The following is a 17,145-nucleotide window of genomic DNA, read 5'->3' on the forward strand; positions in this document are numbered from 1 at the left end:
GCATGTTATTTGTTAGCCGATTGATTTACAATGTGCTGGACAGTGGGCTTAGTTGTAGTCCAAATTCTGGCTGAAGCTGAAAAATTAGGCATATATTTATTTGTTTGGATCATGACTGAAAAATGAAAGAACTGAAGGTTTTGAAAGGAATCTAAAAGTCTTTCAAAGTCTTGGTTTCGAATCTTTTGAACTGAGATAGTTATATCAAAATTATAGGCCATTTATGGATAGAAAATAAATTCATAATGGCAAAATGTTACTATCAACTTAATAACATGTTTAAGTGAATTTGCATTTTACTAAGCATGAAAACAGCCAGCTACATGGGTTTGGAAAACAAAAGCATGAGTGTGTGCACATTCAGTTTGAGAAAATATTTGGTGCATGTGTGGGTTTGTGGGCCCATTCATGCATTGGTTGAGCACCTGTTGCGCAGAGCACTTTGTTTTGAGTTCAGATTGGGAGGGAGCGGTGGATACAGCGATGTGTAAATAAGTCACATTCCTGTCCTCATGGAATTTGCACAATGCTGGAGTCCTCCGGGACACCTTGAGATCATAGATAAGAACCGTATCAGTGATCATCTACCAGTTTTGACAGTGACTGAAACTAGATTATCTTCAAATCACATACTCTCTTTCACCAATAGTCAACTCTAAAATTATAAAGGAACTTATATATTATTCAGGTCAGTGTTTTTCTCTTTTGCTTAGATCGGGGAAAAATTTAGGAATCACATGTTCTGGGTTAAATATTCAGAAAAATTGAGATGTTAAGTCTGAAATAGCTAAATATCAATTTCATGCAAATTAAATAAAAACTGAACTTGTAGTAGTGGGTGCCAATAATTTAGCATATAAATCAATAAATGAAAAACTTCAAATTGAGAAAATTCTATCCATCACATTGTTTTTTCCTGTAAATTAGAAAAATATGACTGTAATTATATTTTGCCCCAGTGGAAAAGACTTACTTTGTCCAAGGCATTCTTGCTTTTTGTTGTTGTTGTCGTTGTTGCTGTTTTTAAAAAAACAGCTTTATTGGAAGTATAATTTACATACCATAAAATATATCCAAGTGTACAATTCAATGATTTTTAGTAAATTTATGGAATTGTGCAACCATCACCACAACCCAGTTTTAAAGCATTCTCAGCATCCCCAAAAGACCCCGCCTTCCTATTTGTTACCCCCAGACAACCACTAATCTGCTTTCTCTCTCTTTAGATTTGACTTTCTGGACATTTCACACAAATGGGATCATACAATAGATGGTCTTTCGCATCTGGCTTCTTTCACCTAGAACCAGTGGTTTTGAGGTTCATTCAGGGTGTAGCATGTTATCAGTAGCTTGTTCCTTTTTATTGCTAACTACTATTCATTCCATTCTATGGCTGGTCCACATTTTGTTCACCAGTTGGTGGGTAGTTCTGCATTTACATTTTAAGTGGTAAGACAGATACTTTGGTCCAGCTTCCCTGGTAGCATAATTAGAAAATAATTGATAGGAGCCAACCTCTTACTTATATTTATGAAAAATATAATCCTGGTATGGATTACTGCTATTTTCTGTGATCTTTCTGTGATACTCCCATGAAAATAGTAAATAGTAAACCCTGTGCAAATAGTAGAAAACATCAATCATTTGGTATTCTAGGTTGGACTTAGAAGATGTTTTGCTCTTGACATTCATATTTGCAAAGAGAATTCATATCTCCTTTGCCATATTTTCTTCACAAATGATGCATTTAGAGTGGGTGAATTTTGATGATTGTTTGACCTAACAGTGATAACTGAAGTACCCTTAAAAATCTGAGTGTTTCCTAATAACATATTTTAATGGCCCACTTAACATAAAGCATGAGTCATCTATAGCCTTAAGCCTTAAAAAGTTGAAGGGAGTGAATGTGAATTTATATGCTTTTAGTTTTATTATTCTATGGTTTCTATGACTGTGCTAAAGAATAAAACATACAGCTGTTTATTTACAAAATGAGGCACTAGTTTGAGCTCTTAGATCAGTGAAAATCTAAAACAGAAAAAAAAAAATGCCACTTCTTTTTTCTCTGGGACCTTTTTAAGGAGCTAGAACAAAATTAGAAATTACTCCAAGTTCCTATTAAGTGGTGGTGTTTTTCTGTGTGTCGTCCAGAGAACAAGCCAAATCAGAACTTTCTCACACTGCAAAAGCATTGACCTTTGAATTACCTTTCTTAGGAATCAGGAACCTTGAACAGCAGTTCGGTTAGAGCTGTTCCCTTGCACACCCCCATTCACCCTGCTTTGTGCCAACTACTACAGCAAATGCATTCTTAGGAGGCTATGCTTGGCAACTTATGCTTAAAGATCCTCTTAGAAGGATTCTCTGGTTGAGTAGAAACCCTTCTAGAAAAAGCTGGCAAATTCTGTGAAACTAAAGAGAAGACAATATGTCTCTTCATGCCTGCAAGTTACTGCTGAAATTACACTTTCCTACTGGGGAAAAAAGAGCATTAATATAACTTGAAGGTCTATTTTATTGACAACTTAGAATGGGAAGGATTTTATTTTTAAAATTCTAAAATTTGAAAACAAGATAGTCTAGATTAAATAATGTAGTTTTCCAAAGCTGAATGTGCTCATTTGGAGCTCAGTTTTTTCTGCTTGGAATATCAGAACAACTTGCTGAAATCCCTGGGTGGGAACAGTGTGCTTTTGATGATCTGTGATTGGATGAATTAATCAGTCTCTACTGCTAATGTCTTTTTTTCTTTTTTTTTTTTAACTTGGTAAGGGTTTAAAAATCTCTAGAACAGGTGCATTTTTCTAGACTTCCACTGACAATGTCATTCCAAATGTCTCCTAAGAGTCATATACCCTTGACAGGAATCTGTCTCCATCCTTCCCACTTTCATATGCTCCGAAATTGGTGGGGATATGCTCCCCCCAAGTTGTGTCTGTTCATCTGCAGGAGGAAGGCTTGATCAGCATTGAGCTGTCAGAGTCTACGAATTATTTTGATGAGCTCACTCACTCATCACTCATGATGATGTGATCTGTTATAAGGAACTAGGTTTTACCCAGAGCCAGAAGCTGCTCTCACCCTGGTTATCTTTCTGTGAGCTCCCGGTTTGGGGAGGATGCTGCACTGAGCGTGCGCGTCAGTCTGACATCTTCCTGCCACGGGAAGGTCCTCACTGCTGCCGGTGGTGGCCATCCCGGACAGACTTTGGAGTCCCTAACCCAGTAGTCTACGTGCAAATGGGCCGTGGTGAAGAGTGGAAACATGTTATGCAGTTAGAAAACGATTAAGAAGGGGATGGGTAGATGAGATGAGGAATTCTAGGTTCATGAATTAGATTTCAATCTTGTCGTGGCAAATACTCTTATGTACTTCTTGTATACTTCTATAGATTTCCTCCTACTTTTCCACTTTAGTGAATAATAAGTATGGTTAACTTTCGTAAGATGTTTAGGATTTTCCTGGGGCTCCTCTGTCACCATGTTGAATGTCAAGCTCCCCTGGCTATTCTAGTGGCAACAATGGTTCTACTTTACCTTTTAACAATCCTGATTCCATCACTGTTTTGTTTTGTTTTGTTTGCCATTTACATTGTTTGGGGGTCAATAATTTGAATAAAGGGAAACAAATCCAGCTAATTGTGACTTCCAGTTAGTGCTGATAAAATCAGTGAAGGCCCTTGGCTTTTGAAATCTCAGTTGTACTTTGCTTTCTCTAGGCTGCTGTTGCATGATTATTATTTTTAAAATAAAAGTATATAAGTTCACCTTTTTTAGCGCAGAGTTCTGTTAGTTTTGATGAATGGTTATAGTCATGGAACCACCATCACCATCAAGATGTGGGGCACCTGGGTGGCTGAGGCAGTTAAGCGTCTGCCTTCGGCTTGGGTCATGATCTCAGGGTCATAATCTCGGGGTCCTGGGATTGAGCCCCACGTCAGGCTCCCTGCTTAGTGGAGAGTCTGCTTCTCCCTCTTCCTCTGCCCCCCCCACCCCCGCTCATGGGCTCGCTCGCTCTCTTTCTCAAATAAATAAATAAAATCTTTAAAAAAAGATATAGAACAGTTATGTTTTCCCCCCCAAAACAATTCCCCTGTGTCCCGTTTGTAGTCAATCCCTCCCCCACTCCCAGTCCCCAGGTAACCACTGATCTGTTTTCTGGGCCCATAATTTTGAATTTTCTAAATCTCATACAAATAGAACTATAGAACGTAGCCCTTTGGATTTAGCTATTTTCGGTCAGGAAAATGCTTTGGAGATTGATCTACATTGTGTGCATCAGTACTTCATTCTTCTTATTGATGAGTAGGATTTACCTTTGGAGGAATATTTGAATTTTTTCCAGTGTTTGGCAATTAGAAACATTTGTGATTTATGGGACATAGACTTTCATTTCACTTAGGTAAATGCCTCGAAGTGGGATTGCTGGGTTGTACAGTGAGTGCTTAACTTTATAGGAAACTGCCTTAGGGTTGTCCAACGTGGCTGCCCACTTTGCATTCCCATCAGCATCAGACAGGAGTTCTAGCTACTCTGCATCCTCATTCACGCTTGCTGTTGTCTGTCTTTTACCTCCCTTACTGGATAATTTTTTAAATGAAGTAAATTATGTTGGAGCTAACATATTCCAGGATGAGTTTAGGAAGCTAAAGATATTTTGTGGATTCCTGAACCTTTCACTCTTAAAATATTTTATAAAGTCACAAGAGAAATTTTCCAAAAGGGTACCTTCCTTTTAAATGTTACAAATGACTAAAATATATGTCATTGACATGTTTCTTTTCGTATTCTCGTCACAGACAAATCCTAGGTGGTTTTGAGTTGATTGTTAACTGAGGTCAAAACAGGAGGAATAGTTGACTGATGGGGGTGATGGCGGGGTGGGGAGGGGTGGATAGTGAGGGGACAGCTGGGCTTATGCTTCGACACTTCCAAACAATGTCCTATATGCAAATGTCCTTAATGGGCTGTGGATGTCAATATGATTATTTAATATTCTTTGTGCGTGATGGGTCAGACACTTCACGAAGCATTTTTATGCACTGTCCCGTTTAATCCTCATATAACTCTGTGACGAATTCAACAGTTGCATCTGAAATTTTCAGTTGGGGAAGCTGAAGCCTCGGAAGTTTGAAACTGTTCCCAGGCCACCCAGCTAGTGGGAAGTAGAAGAGCCTCGTGGACAGCACCGACCAAGTCCGAAGCCGCCATTTTTAAGCCATGAAGCCATACTGCCCCTGTCCGTGGAATAAATCTATTGGGACAAAAATATCTGCTCTTGCTCCTGAAGGACACACCGGGGAGCTCACAGCAGAAGTCACTTGACTGTTACTTAGTGACCTGACTACTAAACTAGCTCGGGCCCAAGAAAGTAGGCTTAGAAATCCACTCAGAATAGAAGGCAAGGTGGTAAGATGGAAAGAACCAGCAAACTCAGGCTTGAGATCCACGACCATCATTAACTAACTGTTTTGCTTCATCTTGCTCAGCTACATTTCCTCATCTATAAAATGGAAATAATAACACCGACCTCTCAGAGTGTATGTGAGGATTATTAAAGGAAGTAAACCCTAGCCTGCATGCAGTAGGCTCTCAGCAGACTCTGGTCCCTTCTCCCCAGTGGTTCCCCCAGATGGGAACGGATTCATGTGATTTTTTTCCTTTTTTGCAGTTTCGTTGCTATACTGGGCACTGGGTGAAATCTTCAGCTGTTTTCAAAATTTCAAATTATGCAATGAACAAGGAAGATAGATTATTTCATTACAAAGACACCTTGATCTAAGGTCAGTCTGTCTGGGTTCAGGTGGAGAGGTCAATTGATGACCGTGAAAAACTTGAATCACTGTTCTGGGACTTGGTTGCATTATACATACATACATGGGTGGATTTAGATACAGCTATAGATATATAGATAATAGGTATAGTGGTACAGTATGTTGTAATGATTAATTTTGACAATATATGGAAAATGATTTAGTAAATGGCACAGTGTTTGTCAATCCCATTTATTTGTATATTGCGTGTGTGCCAATATTTCGATCCTTTTTTCAAAATCAATAACTTTTATTTCCTATCTAAGAGCTTTCTATAGTGTTGGCTATGATGTAAATATCTGTTTGTATATAAATGAGTATCACAAATGAATAAAATTAATTCTACTTAAAAAATCTTAGATTATTACTTGAAAACAATGTCATTATTACTGGAGCTGAGGGTTGACACGCATGTCTTCTTATAGATGCTTACCTCCAGTGTCGCTTTCAGGTAAAATGCACAGTCACCTGAGATTTAGCCAGCTGACACTGGATGTCACCATTGTGCTGTGTAATGTAGCTGCAGAACAGGTGTGCTCTTTAATATTCAAGACACAGGCAGTCTCTTCTAGGGTTTGGAGATCTGTTTGCGTTCTTTCCCTCATATAACCTAATTGCCCCGGTTCACTTTTCTTGCAACTTACTTTTTCAGCTTCTAATATCTAAGCTCTCAAGAAGAGTGACCAAGAATGATGATGAAACAATATTCAATATTGTTAGCTCAGAACTCAGAAACTGTGCTAACACCAGTCAGGGCTCTTGGTTGCAAACCAGCCAATGAAGTTCATTGACTCTGGAGAACTTCAGCTGAAAAGGAATTTCCTGGTTTGGAAGTGGGAGAATCCAGTGTGCTGGTACCTCAGCCAAGATCAGGCTGTCACAAGAGTCGGACAGAGTCTTGGCATTGCCACTGGTCACTAGATGCCGCCCCTGGTGTTCCTGCCATCTGGACACAAGGCACCGCTCTGTGCCAGACTCCTTCCCTTCCCAGAATAACCACAGGGTTTTACTGCCTCCAGCTTCAGCGAGCCCCAGGGCCAATCCCTTACTGGCATTTCCAGAGGGGAGCACCCAGTTGGCGGAGTCTAGGTGTTGGACCTGCACTCCAGCCCCTGGGAGGGAGGAAGAGCGAGCAAGGGACCTTTCCTGCAAAGACTCATACAGGTGGTGATTCCCCATATCTGGGGAGGAGCCAAACATGCCATGCATCCACCATGGTGCTTTTCAGTTAGCGCCCACGGAAGTGAGTTGAGAACACTGCTGTGCAGTCGACTGAATTTTACTGTCCCTTATGTGCACTGACCTGGAGTCAGTTGCATACGCCTTGGAGCGGCTGACAGCGGCCCCCACTTTGCTACACCCTGCCTCCCCTTTAACCTTGAGGGAGCCATAGCAGCCGGGGCTAGACCTGTTCTAAGTAGCTAAGGAGACACCTCCTTCGACAAACTGGAAGTCTTAGCAAGTTTCAGTCTATTAAAAAAAAAAAAAATCCCTGCGACATTAAAAGAAAAAGAAAGTGGTAGGTTACACTGTGTACCTTATTGTTCTTAGAACACGACCCTAAGCAAATTCCAGCCTCTTGTCTTGCTGCCCCTTCGCCTGGGACCCTCTTGTCCCCAGCTGGCCACACAGCATCACCTTCTGTCGTTCAGGCCTTTTGCTTAACTGCCACCTCTTCAGAATGGCCTTCCCTCACCACCCATCCAGAACCGTCCAGAACAGCACCTCGTTCTCTTCTGTTTCCCTTCTCTACTTTTCTTCCTCACGCTTGTCGCCACCTCTCAGTACGTTCCCTGTGTGTTCACTGTTTTGTGTAATGTCTGTCTTCCCTCTGCGCTGGAAGGCCCATGAGGGCAAGGTGTCTGGTGCACCTCTGTGGTCCCAGCACCTAACACCGCTGTATTCAGTGAATACTTGATCCATGGGTGAATCAATCAAAGGTTAAGTAAAGGGAGAAAATACCTTTGTTAGAAGCTCTAGAATATAAGCAGTGCCTGTATTCATTTCCTAGGACTGCTATAACAAAGTACCACTGACTAAGTGGCTTAAACATAGTAATTGCTTGTCTCACGGTTCTGGTGGCTGGAAGTCCAAGATCAAGGTGTTGGCAGGGTTAGGTTTTTCTGAGGCTGTAAGGAAGGGTCTGTTCCATGCTTCTCCTCCAGCTTCTGGTGGTTTGCTTGCCATTGTGGCTTTTCCTTGGCAGATAGAAGCATCACCTTGATCTCTACCTTCAGCTTTACATGACATTCTCCTGTGTGCATCTGTGTCCCAATTTTTATAAAAACACCAGTCATATTGGATTAGGGGACCAGCCTACTCCAGTATGACTTCATCTTAACTAATTACATCTGTGATGATCCTGTTTCCTAAGAAGATTGCATTCTGAGATACTGGGGAGTTAGAACTTCAACATATGAATGGGGAGGAAGCAAAATTCAGCTCCATAATGGTGCTTCATATGTGTTTATTGTATAATGCATAAGCCATTCTTATGTCATTAAACAGAGAAGTAGGTTTAGTTACATTATCCTGGGCACCCAATGATGTGTTGGTTTATTGCACAGATTACAAATAATGTGTATGAATTGCTTTGTAAATTTGAAATTATTCATTAGGTGTTAGCATAATCAGTTGGGGATGTTGATGAATTATTGATGTGTTATTGAGAAAGAACCAATACCATGGATTTGCTAGTCTTAAAATCCCAGAAGCAGATTTTCCTAGCTGGGTCTGCGGACTGTTTAAAATATTACCTAGTTCTTCTCTAATAATCAGATGGCTTATCAGCAATAATTGTGGATAATGGATTCATATTTTATTTACTCATTTGACAAACAGATACAAATCACTTATTTTATGCTGTGAACTGTTTTAGGTGCCCGGAAAATGTTAACTCACAAACAGCCCTATGTTGTTTATTATTTCTATCATTATTAATTATTAATCTTATCTGGGAATAAGGGAACTGAGGCACAGAGAGGTTAAGAAACTTGCCCACGGTCACACAGCTCCTGAGTGGCAGAGTCAGGCCATGAAACAAGGCAGTCTGCCTCCAAACCTTTTCATTTGTAGAATGTTCCTTCTTCACAGAAAATCTCATGGAAGAATTCAGTGTGTGGCATAACAAAGCAGAACTGCTTTGGTTCAAGTTGAGATGGCAAAGCCCTGTCTACTTAGCACCTCTCCTCCCCCTGGGAGCCCTGTTTGCAAAGCCCCGATCTAGGAAATAACACCTCTTGGCGTGATGCCACTTATAAGCTGTCTTCAGTCCACTCTAGCATAAAACAAATACAATTCTTTTCTCACTTTAATTAACTGATTGTGTTTTATTTTGAAAATTTTATCTGCCTAATCTACTTCTGGCAGAAATAAAATGCTAAGATGGACTTTCCCTGGGATGGTGATGCCATATGGTAATTTGGACTTTGCTGGCTTAAGTTCACCTTGGCTTTCTTTATACAGATCAAGGACTGTGATCACAAAAATTTCCTGAATCAAAGAGAGAAATGGAATTTGATTTCATTTGAATAGAGTTGGCTATAAAATTTGCAACCATGTTGGCATAAACCACCCCCTCTGTTATAGGCTGCGTGTCTTCTGTGGTTATTAATAATATAAAAAAATAGGAGCAACGATATTAACCATTACCGTCCATTGAGTGCCTGCTGCAACCAAGGAACTAAAAACAAACAAACTAACAAACAAACAAAACCCTCAGTTTTACAACTCTAGGTGTTTTATCCCTATTTTACAGATACGGGTAAGTTGAGGCTAAAATTTTATGTAACTTGTTGAAGGTGACCCAACCAGCAAGTAGAAGAGGTACAATGTTTTGAGAAATATCAGTGATTAAGGAGCAGAATTCCTTGATATTAAGAATAAAAGGCACGGAAGAGAATATGTTTAGGAAATATAACGTGGGGCCCGAGGTGATTTTCAAATTATGAAAGACTGTGAGAATGCATTTGGGATCCATTCCGAAGAGTGATTCATTCCTATGCTGAAACGCCTCTTATCATTTGTTACTGTACACATTGTGTAACATACTAAAAAGAAAAAAAAAAATGCAAATCAATCAAATGGGACCGTGGATCAGTGGGGGATGGAACTGGAGAACAAAACAGAACTCAGACCAAGTTTATTGTTCTGCTCGCCTCTATTCCCCCAGATTTTGCTCCCACCCTCTGCTACATCCTAACCCAGGGGTCAGCAAACCTTTTGTGTAAAGGACCAGATAGTAAATATTTAAGACAGTGCTTGCCACAGATTTTCTCTGCCGCAGCCACTCAACTCTGCTGTTATAAAGCAAAAACAGCATAGACAGCGTGTAAATGAATGGCTGTGGTTATTGTAGAGTAAACCTTCATATATGAACACTAAATTTGAACTTCATATCATTTTCATGTAGTACTTGTTTTGATTTTTGTTTTGTGTGTGTGTGTGCGTGCACGTTCATGTTGGACCATTAAAAAACGTTAGAACCATTGTTTGTTCATAGGTTGAGCAATAGGTGGGAAGCCAGATTGGGTTCCCATGGTTTGCCGACCACCGCTCAAGCTTGAACTTCACATTCCCCTCTGGTTTTCAAGCACATTGCTTCTTGTCTCTATGGGTGTTTCTTTTATTTCAAATTGCATTTAAATGCTGTTTGGGACCAAGGACTTCATCCAGGAAGAGACTTCAGAGGACCAAGTAGCAGAGGTGCGTGCAGCATATTCTGCGAAAGCTGACTTGCTGAGTTGCAACGGCCAAATCGACTGCAGGCAACACAAAGAGAAGCCACTGTGGCTGTCTAAGAGGATTTACAATAAAATGGAAAATTCTTGGTGTCCTCTGTCAATTTCATTGAAGATTAAATGATAAATTCAGGACTTAGAGTTATCCTAGCCTAGAGATATCCTAGCTATCTAGTTTTAAAGTGATGCTAGCAAATATGAAAATTCTTTGTGTGTTTTACCAGCAGAGGTCATTGCTAAATTTTAAATATTTTTGTTGTTTTTTTCTCACTAGGGAAGCCAGCCTTAATGTGATAGAAACACCCTTGAACTTGTCGTCCAAAAGACAAAGGCTTGAGTTTCAGCTCTTAGTTTTACGGTGACGTTGGGTAAGTTATCACCTACGGGAGTCTTGGCTTCCTTATCAGTAAATTGAGACGAATAATCCTACCTCACAGGGCTTTTCATTTTATTTATTTTATTTTTTTCAGTTCTTTACTATTTATTAGGGAAATTTCAAACAGAACCAAAATAGAGGAGTCTAGTGAACACCATGTGCCCTCGACCCGCTTCAATGATTCCTTGCATTTTGCCAAACTTCATTCATTTTTACCCCACCCCATTTTTTCTCTCTGCTAGAGCATTCTACAGCAATTCCAAATGTAATATTTCAGTAAGTATGACTAACGGAAAAGAGCTTTCTAAAGAATATCATAATTCTAGGGGTGCTTGGTGACTCAGTCATTAAGCGTCTGCCTTCGGCTCAAGTCATGATCCCAGGGTCCTGGGATCGAGCCCCACATCGGGCTCCCTGCTCAGCGGGGAGCCTGCTTCTCCCTCTCCCACTCCACCTGCTTGTGTTCCCTCTCTCGCTGTCTCTGTGTCAAATAAATAAATAAAATCTTTTTTAAAAAATCATAATTCTAATATTATACCTAGCGAAATTACAATGACTCTTTAACATCATTTGTTACCCAGTTGGACTTTAAGTTTCCCCAGCTGTCTCAACAATGTCTTTATGTAACTGGTTTATTTGAATCAAGAGCCAAAGAAGATTCCTGTATTGCATTTGGTCATGTTTCTTAAGACTCTTCATTTGTGGCAATTTTCCTTCTTTTCTTCCCATCTTTCTTCATATAGTTTGTGGAAGGAACTAGTTATTCGTCCCATAAAATGTCACATAATTTGGGTTTGGCTAATTGCAGCCTTAACCCTTGTAGGGTCATTGAACATTTTCCTCTTGTCCAGATACTTACTGTCCTTAGATACAGAGGCTTGATGAGATTCAAGGTCACTTTTTTTTTTTTTTAAAGCATACTTTGTAGGTGATGCTTTCTACTTGTGATTGTACCACATCTAGAGGACAAAATGTCTGGGTGTCTCTTTCTACTTATGTCAAGATGGATTAGTGAGGTTCCCCAGGTTAGTACATCAACCTCTCACCTAGTGATTTTAGCACTGGTTGATGACTGTTGTTTCAGATCCATTACTTCATAAGGGGTTACAAAATGTAGGTCTTCTATCAATCCACTTGGATTTATTAGCAGAAATTCTTTAGAAAAAAAGAATCAACTATTTGGTCACCATGAAATATAATCCATACAGGAAAGGCAAGATAAATGCTTGTTGGTGACCCCTCACTCCCTCTTTTGAACTAATGTTAGCACAATGGTGGCCTCTCCATTGAGTTGGATGATAATGGTTGCTGGTGGTGGTGGTTTTTCTCCTTCACCATGATTTCAGGAATTTCAAAATCCTTTATATTTTTCAATCCTTCACAGTCATTTTTCTATCATGCTGGCTTTTGTGTCTCATTTGAGTAGCATTTGATCACTTTTTGCCTTCCGGAAGAACAAGATATCTTGAGCTTACTTTGTACATTTCTTGTCCCAGACCTAAATCACTCAAGAAGCCATGGTTTCTTTTTAGTGGAAAATGGTATACTGAGACCACAGTCTGGGCACCAGGAGCGTTAATTGCTTATATTTCTAAATTTTTGAGTGGCTGGACCTAGAATATACATTTTTAAGGGAAGATAAATCATTATTTTCTACTCATCATTTCAGTTTGGATTGTAAGGTTTTTACAGAACATTTTTTGTTCTAACAGTAGGGGCTTTTTCTTTTATTCTCAGAATCTTGGTTCTTAATGATGTTAAGACAATGACTTTGTGGCTTTATTCTACATCATGCATTTCTGTGGGTGAGTGCATGTGTAAGCACATACACATATACTAGTTTCAAAATAGCAACACCAACATTTCCATTAACAATATTATTAGTGAGTATGGTTTAAGATTGTTTTGCAATTCTTTTTATTCCTAGGGCATAGCACACCTGGGATAAATAGTCCCTGGCAAATGCTTTAAAAATCACTTCAAATAATTCATGTGGCTATGTCACCAACTTGATATAAAGATATAGTCATTTGTTTTATTTATTTCTTATCTTGAAGGATTTCATTTTTTCTTTTTAATTTAGTTTTATTTTAAAATGAGGTAAAATAATGTTGTTCAGTGTCAAAACTTAAATCGTAGATTTTCCCCTTCTATCCACCTCTCCCTTCTTTTAGAAATTATGATGCCATAGATCCTTTATATATCCTTTTCTGCACCATGTTTTTCTTATTGAATAATGCATCCTAGAGAAGACCCCATAGCAGTAGATTATTCAACCAGTCCTCTTTTGTGGGCATTTCAGCTTTTCCCAACATTTTTCTATTATAAATAGTTCTCCAGTAGATGACCTTTATAGGCTATTGAGAGTTAGATAAAGTGTATATATAAAATCATATATATATATATGATTTTGCTATAATATATTGTTTTAGTTCCACGGTCATTTATTAAGTAGTTACACTGTGTTAGAATACAAAGATGAATAAGATGTGGTCTCTGGTCTTGAGGTTTTACAGTCCAATATGATGTGGAATAAAAAAGAAACATTTTACATTTTTCCTTCTCAGATAATTTGATTTTTATGCTTCTAATCAATGAATGCTTCAGCTGGTGCTGTTTTTATATTAAATTAATTCCTGGATTTCTGGATCTATACAGATATCAATAATTTATAATACTTTCTACTATATTTAATTACAGTGCTAATACAGAACTTCTTTTAGTTTATGAACCATATTATCATATCATCAAAGAAGTTAGTTTTGTCTAATCGATTTATGTTTCCCTAGAGCCAGAATTCACAATGACAACAGTAACAGGGACCACAGAGGTCCCCCCGATGGATAAAAGAGAAGATAATTCTGCCTTGTATGAGTTCACACCAGCTCATGTTATTGAAGAAACCGAATATGTGAGAAAGGTATGCAAGTGCTGGGAATCATATTAGCATGACATGATTTTTTGAAATGCAATCTAATATGGTTTGGTGGGCTTTGTTTCTCCCTCCATAGAACCTGAGAGGACACATTTGTTAAAAGGACAATCCCAGCAGCTGAAATTTCAACATATGTTTAGTAACCTCTCTTGAGGACATGAACCTCTGTTCCCACACGTGGAGTAAACTTGAATAATGGGCCAGAAGGGTTCAGAACACCTATCAGCACTTAATTTGCCCCACACCATTCACCACTGTACTTCCTACCATTTTATATCATTTCTCAGTGGTTTCATGAGTGTTGATACTGCGTTCCCAAGTAGATGTTTACGAGTCTCTCTGAGTTTCTGTCTCTCCTTACCCACTTTCTTTTTACATTCCAGGTTGCTCTCCCCAGTGACCCATGTTGGCATGTTACTTCATTAAAAATGTGAAATCTTATGAGAATCCAGGGATAATGGCTGACAAAAGTATATATTCTTAGGAACTGTTTCTTTGAACAGAGAAATTTGGACAGAGATAGTTGGTAACTTATTCAGATCGATTAATTTATCTTTGAGTGTCTTGCAGTTCCATAGGTCACTAAGACATGGGGCTTATACTTCCTGCATAAATTTGTATGATCTCCTCTTAGTAATTATTCTGTAGTAATTACTAAATAGTAATTATTCTCTAGTAATTACAAGCTAGTAATTATTCTCTAGTAATTACTAGCTAGTAATTATTTTGTAGTGATTACTAAATAGTAATTGTTTTATAGTAATTACTAAATAGTAAATTAGTACTAAATTACTACATAGGAAAAATAGAATTAAATAGTATTAAATACTAATTACTAAATGGTAATTATTTTGTAGTATAATATTCATTTAGGTTATATTTTAGGTTTGACTGAGAAAGAATTATAAAGACCAAATGTTCATTTTGTGCAATCTAAACCACATTAGCCTAAATGCAAGTCAGGTTAAAGGCAGTTATTTAAATCTAAGATCAGTATTTATGTATTACTTTCCAATTAAATCAGGTATACTATAGCTGGTATAAAGGAAAAAAATATTTGGCATTAAATGCCTTTGAAAAAAAATAAAATCTTTTTTTCTTCTAGATTCGAACTACTCTGGAAAAGATCCGAAATCAAATTTTTAAAGATGAAGTAGGACATAACAGTACACATCACAAACTAGAAACAAAGGTAATAAATGGATCAAAATGTACCACTTTATTCCTTCAGTAAATAAACATAAAACAGTATAAACCTTATTTAAATAACTTTTTAATATAATTATTAAATTTTCCTTTGAAGCTTTGAATGATGAATGTTAAATATTTTGTCAGTATCTAAAGATGTTAATGGGCATATGTATGAAATATTTAACCACAGATGTTATTAGTAGGCTCAGATTGGAATGACTAGACCTTACTTGAATATTTTAAACGGGGCTTACTTATCTAAAGTATATGGGAAGATGTCAGCCCAGCCAGGATATGTGGCAGCAACATTTCCCAAAGACAGATGGAGGTACACCTTTTAGGCTCACAGAGTTGAAGCTGTTAGGTTTCTAGGTCAAGTGATCAGACAGTTGATAAACTTAAATTTCCCTCTCCCCTTCGACTGGCCTTATATTCGTAACATCAAGCAGTCTACACTTAGCCTTGTCTGGATTCTGCAGGTTAAATCTCATCTGAGCCAGGTGCACTTCATCAATGTCAGTGTTGTCCACTAGATAGTATGGCCACAGAGCATGCAGATCACAGGGTCTGAGGCATAAACACAACTTCTATAACTTCTATATACAGAGAGTGAGAGTATATAGTAGGGTCTGGAGTAGAGTAAATAAAACCCTGACCGAATTATAGTGACTATATTATTTATATGCACTATATTCTTTTTTGTTTTTTTGTTTTTATTTCTGTAAATGTAGCCCATCTTTTGTACTGAAAAGAATATTGGCTTTGTTAAACAGACTTGGATTCTAATTCTGGTTCTGGTAGTTATTTTAGGTATAACCTCAGGCTTATTAGTGAAACACTCTCATCGTCAGTTTTCTTCTCTGTATAATGGGCACAGTGCCTTCTAGTGTTTTAAGTAATCAGACAAAGGGGTGTTGATAAAACATCTAAAAGATTACATGGCACATAGGTAGGTAGATGCTTATTAAATAGAAGCTATTATTTTATAATTGTTTCATGTAGGGTATGTAGAATTGTGTAATTCCTTCGTCTGTCTTGAAATAATTTGGAAGAGCAGAAAGCATAGGATGGATACTCAAGAGGCTGTTTCATGAGCTCTCCCACTTACTGCATAAACCCAGGTTCAGTACCTCACTTTTCATATCATAAAATTGATGTAGTTGAGTTAGATCATTTCAAATTTCCTTTCCACTTCTGCATGTCCTTGATTCCAGATGAGATTTATCTTATGCTCTAAGTGTATTTTCAGTGGGCTAGAGTTTACATTGAGTCACACTGGCAGTAATATTCAGTTCTGACATCTCTGGAAATTTAATATGGGGTGATTATAGTGAAACATCATTGAACATTGAATATTGTCTTGTAACTATTATGTCTGATTATATTAGTTTATAATACAATGTAACCAAAATGCACTTATGTCTGCAACTTAGATAAAAAAGGAAAAAAGTTGGCCTTGTGGATATTATTTATCTCCTAAAAAGGACTTCATGGTAAATTTAAAACTATAGGAAATATAAAAAGTATAAAAGATGTACCTCTACCTTTTTTTCATACAAGAATCTAATCAAATTTGAGCAAATACAGAGGTCAGCAGCTTCATCTAGAATTCCCTATTAATACTTGAAATTCAAAAGATGTATTTTATTTGTGCTGACCTGAATCTTTTTTGGTCTATGTAATAGTGAGTGGTAATTACTCTTGTCAAAGTTTGTAGAGGAAAGGAATAGTCAGGTTGCTGATTTTTGTGTTTTTTCATTTCAGCACTGTCGAAACATTCAAAATGGCTCTGATTCTGAAATGGACCCCTCTTGTTGCAGTTTGGATCTGCTCATGGAAAGGATGAAAGGAAAAGAACAGCAGATCTTGGAAATGAACAAAGAAAATGAAGTATTGAAAATCAAGGTATGGCTATCAGGAGAAATTTCTTTTTTTTTTTTTTTTTTTTAGATTTTATTTATTTATTTTAGGGAGAGAGTGGGAAGGGGCAGAAGGAAAGGGAGAGACAGAACCTCAAGCAGACTCCCTGCTGAGTGCGGAGCCTGACATGGGGCTCAGTCTCCCAACCCTGAGATCATAACCTGAGCCAAAA

General features: G+C 38.1%; 1 protein-coding gene across 3 annotated transcripts in view; it reads left to right on the forward strand.

The window, feature by feature from the left end:
• CCDC68 (coiled-coil domain containing 68) overlaps positions 1–17,145 on the forward strand; it is a 48,802-nt gene that overhangs the window by 1,661 nt on the left and 29,996 nt on the right. For 2 of the 3 annotated variants that reach the window (XM_078060278.1, XM_078060277.1), the window contains 5 exons: positions 5,671–5,782; positions 10,826–10,919; positions 13,717–13,847; positions 14,968–15,054; positions 16,818–16,958. In XM_078060278.1, the coding sequence (XP_077916404.1) occupies positions 13,731–13,847; positions 14,968–15,054; positions 16,818–16,958 (345 nt within the window). In that variant the 5' untranslated portion in view covers positions 5,671–5,782; positions 10,826–10,919; positions 13,717–13,730. The remainder of the gene's footprint in view (positions 1–5,670; positions 5,783–10,825; positions 10,920–13,716; positions 13,848–14,967; positions 15,055–16,817; positions 16,959–17,145) is intronic. The other variant, XM_078060279.1, reaches the window with a different exon arrangement.

Source organism: Halichoerus grypus, chromosome 13, assembly GCF_964656455.1.
Source record: "Halichoerus grypus chromosome 13, mHalGry1.hap1.1, whole genome shotgun sequence".
Taxonomy (NCBI): domain Eukaryota; kingdom Metazoa; phylum Chordata; class Mammalia; order Carnivora; family Phocidae; genus Halichoerus; species Halichoerus grypus.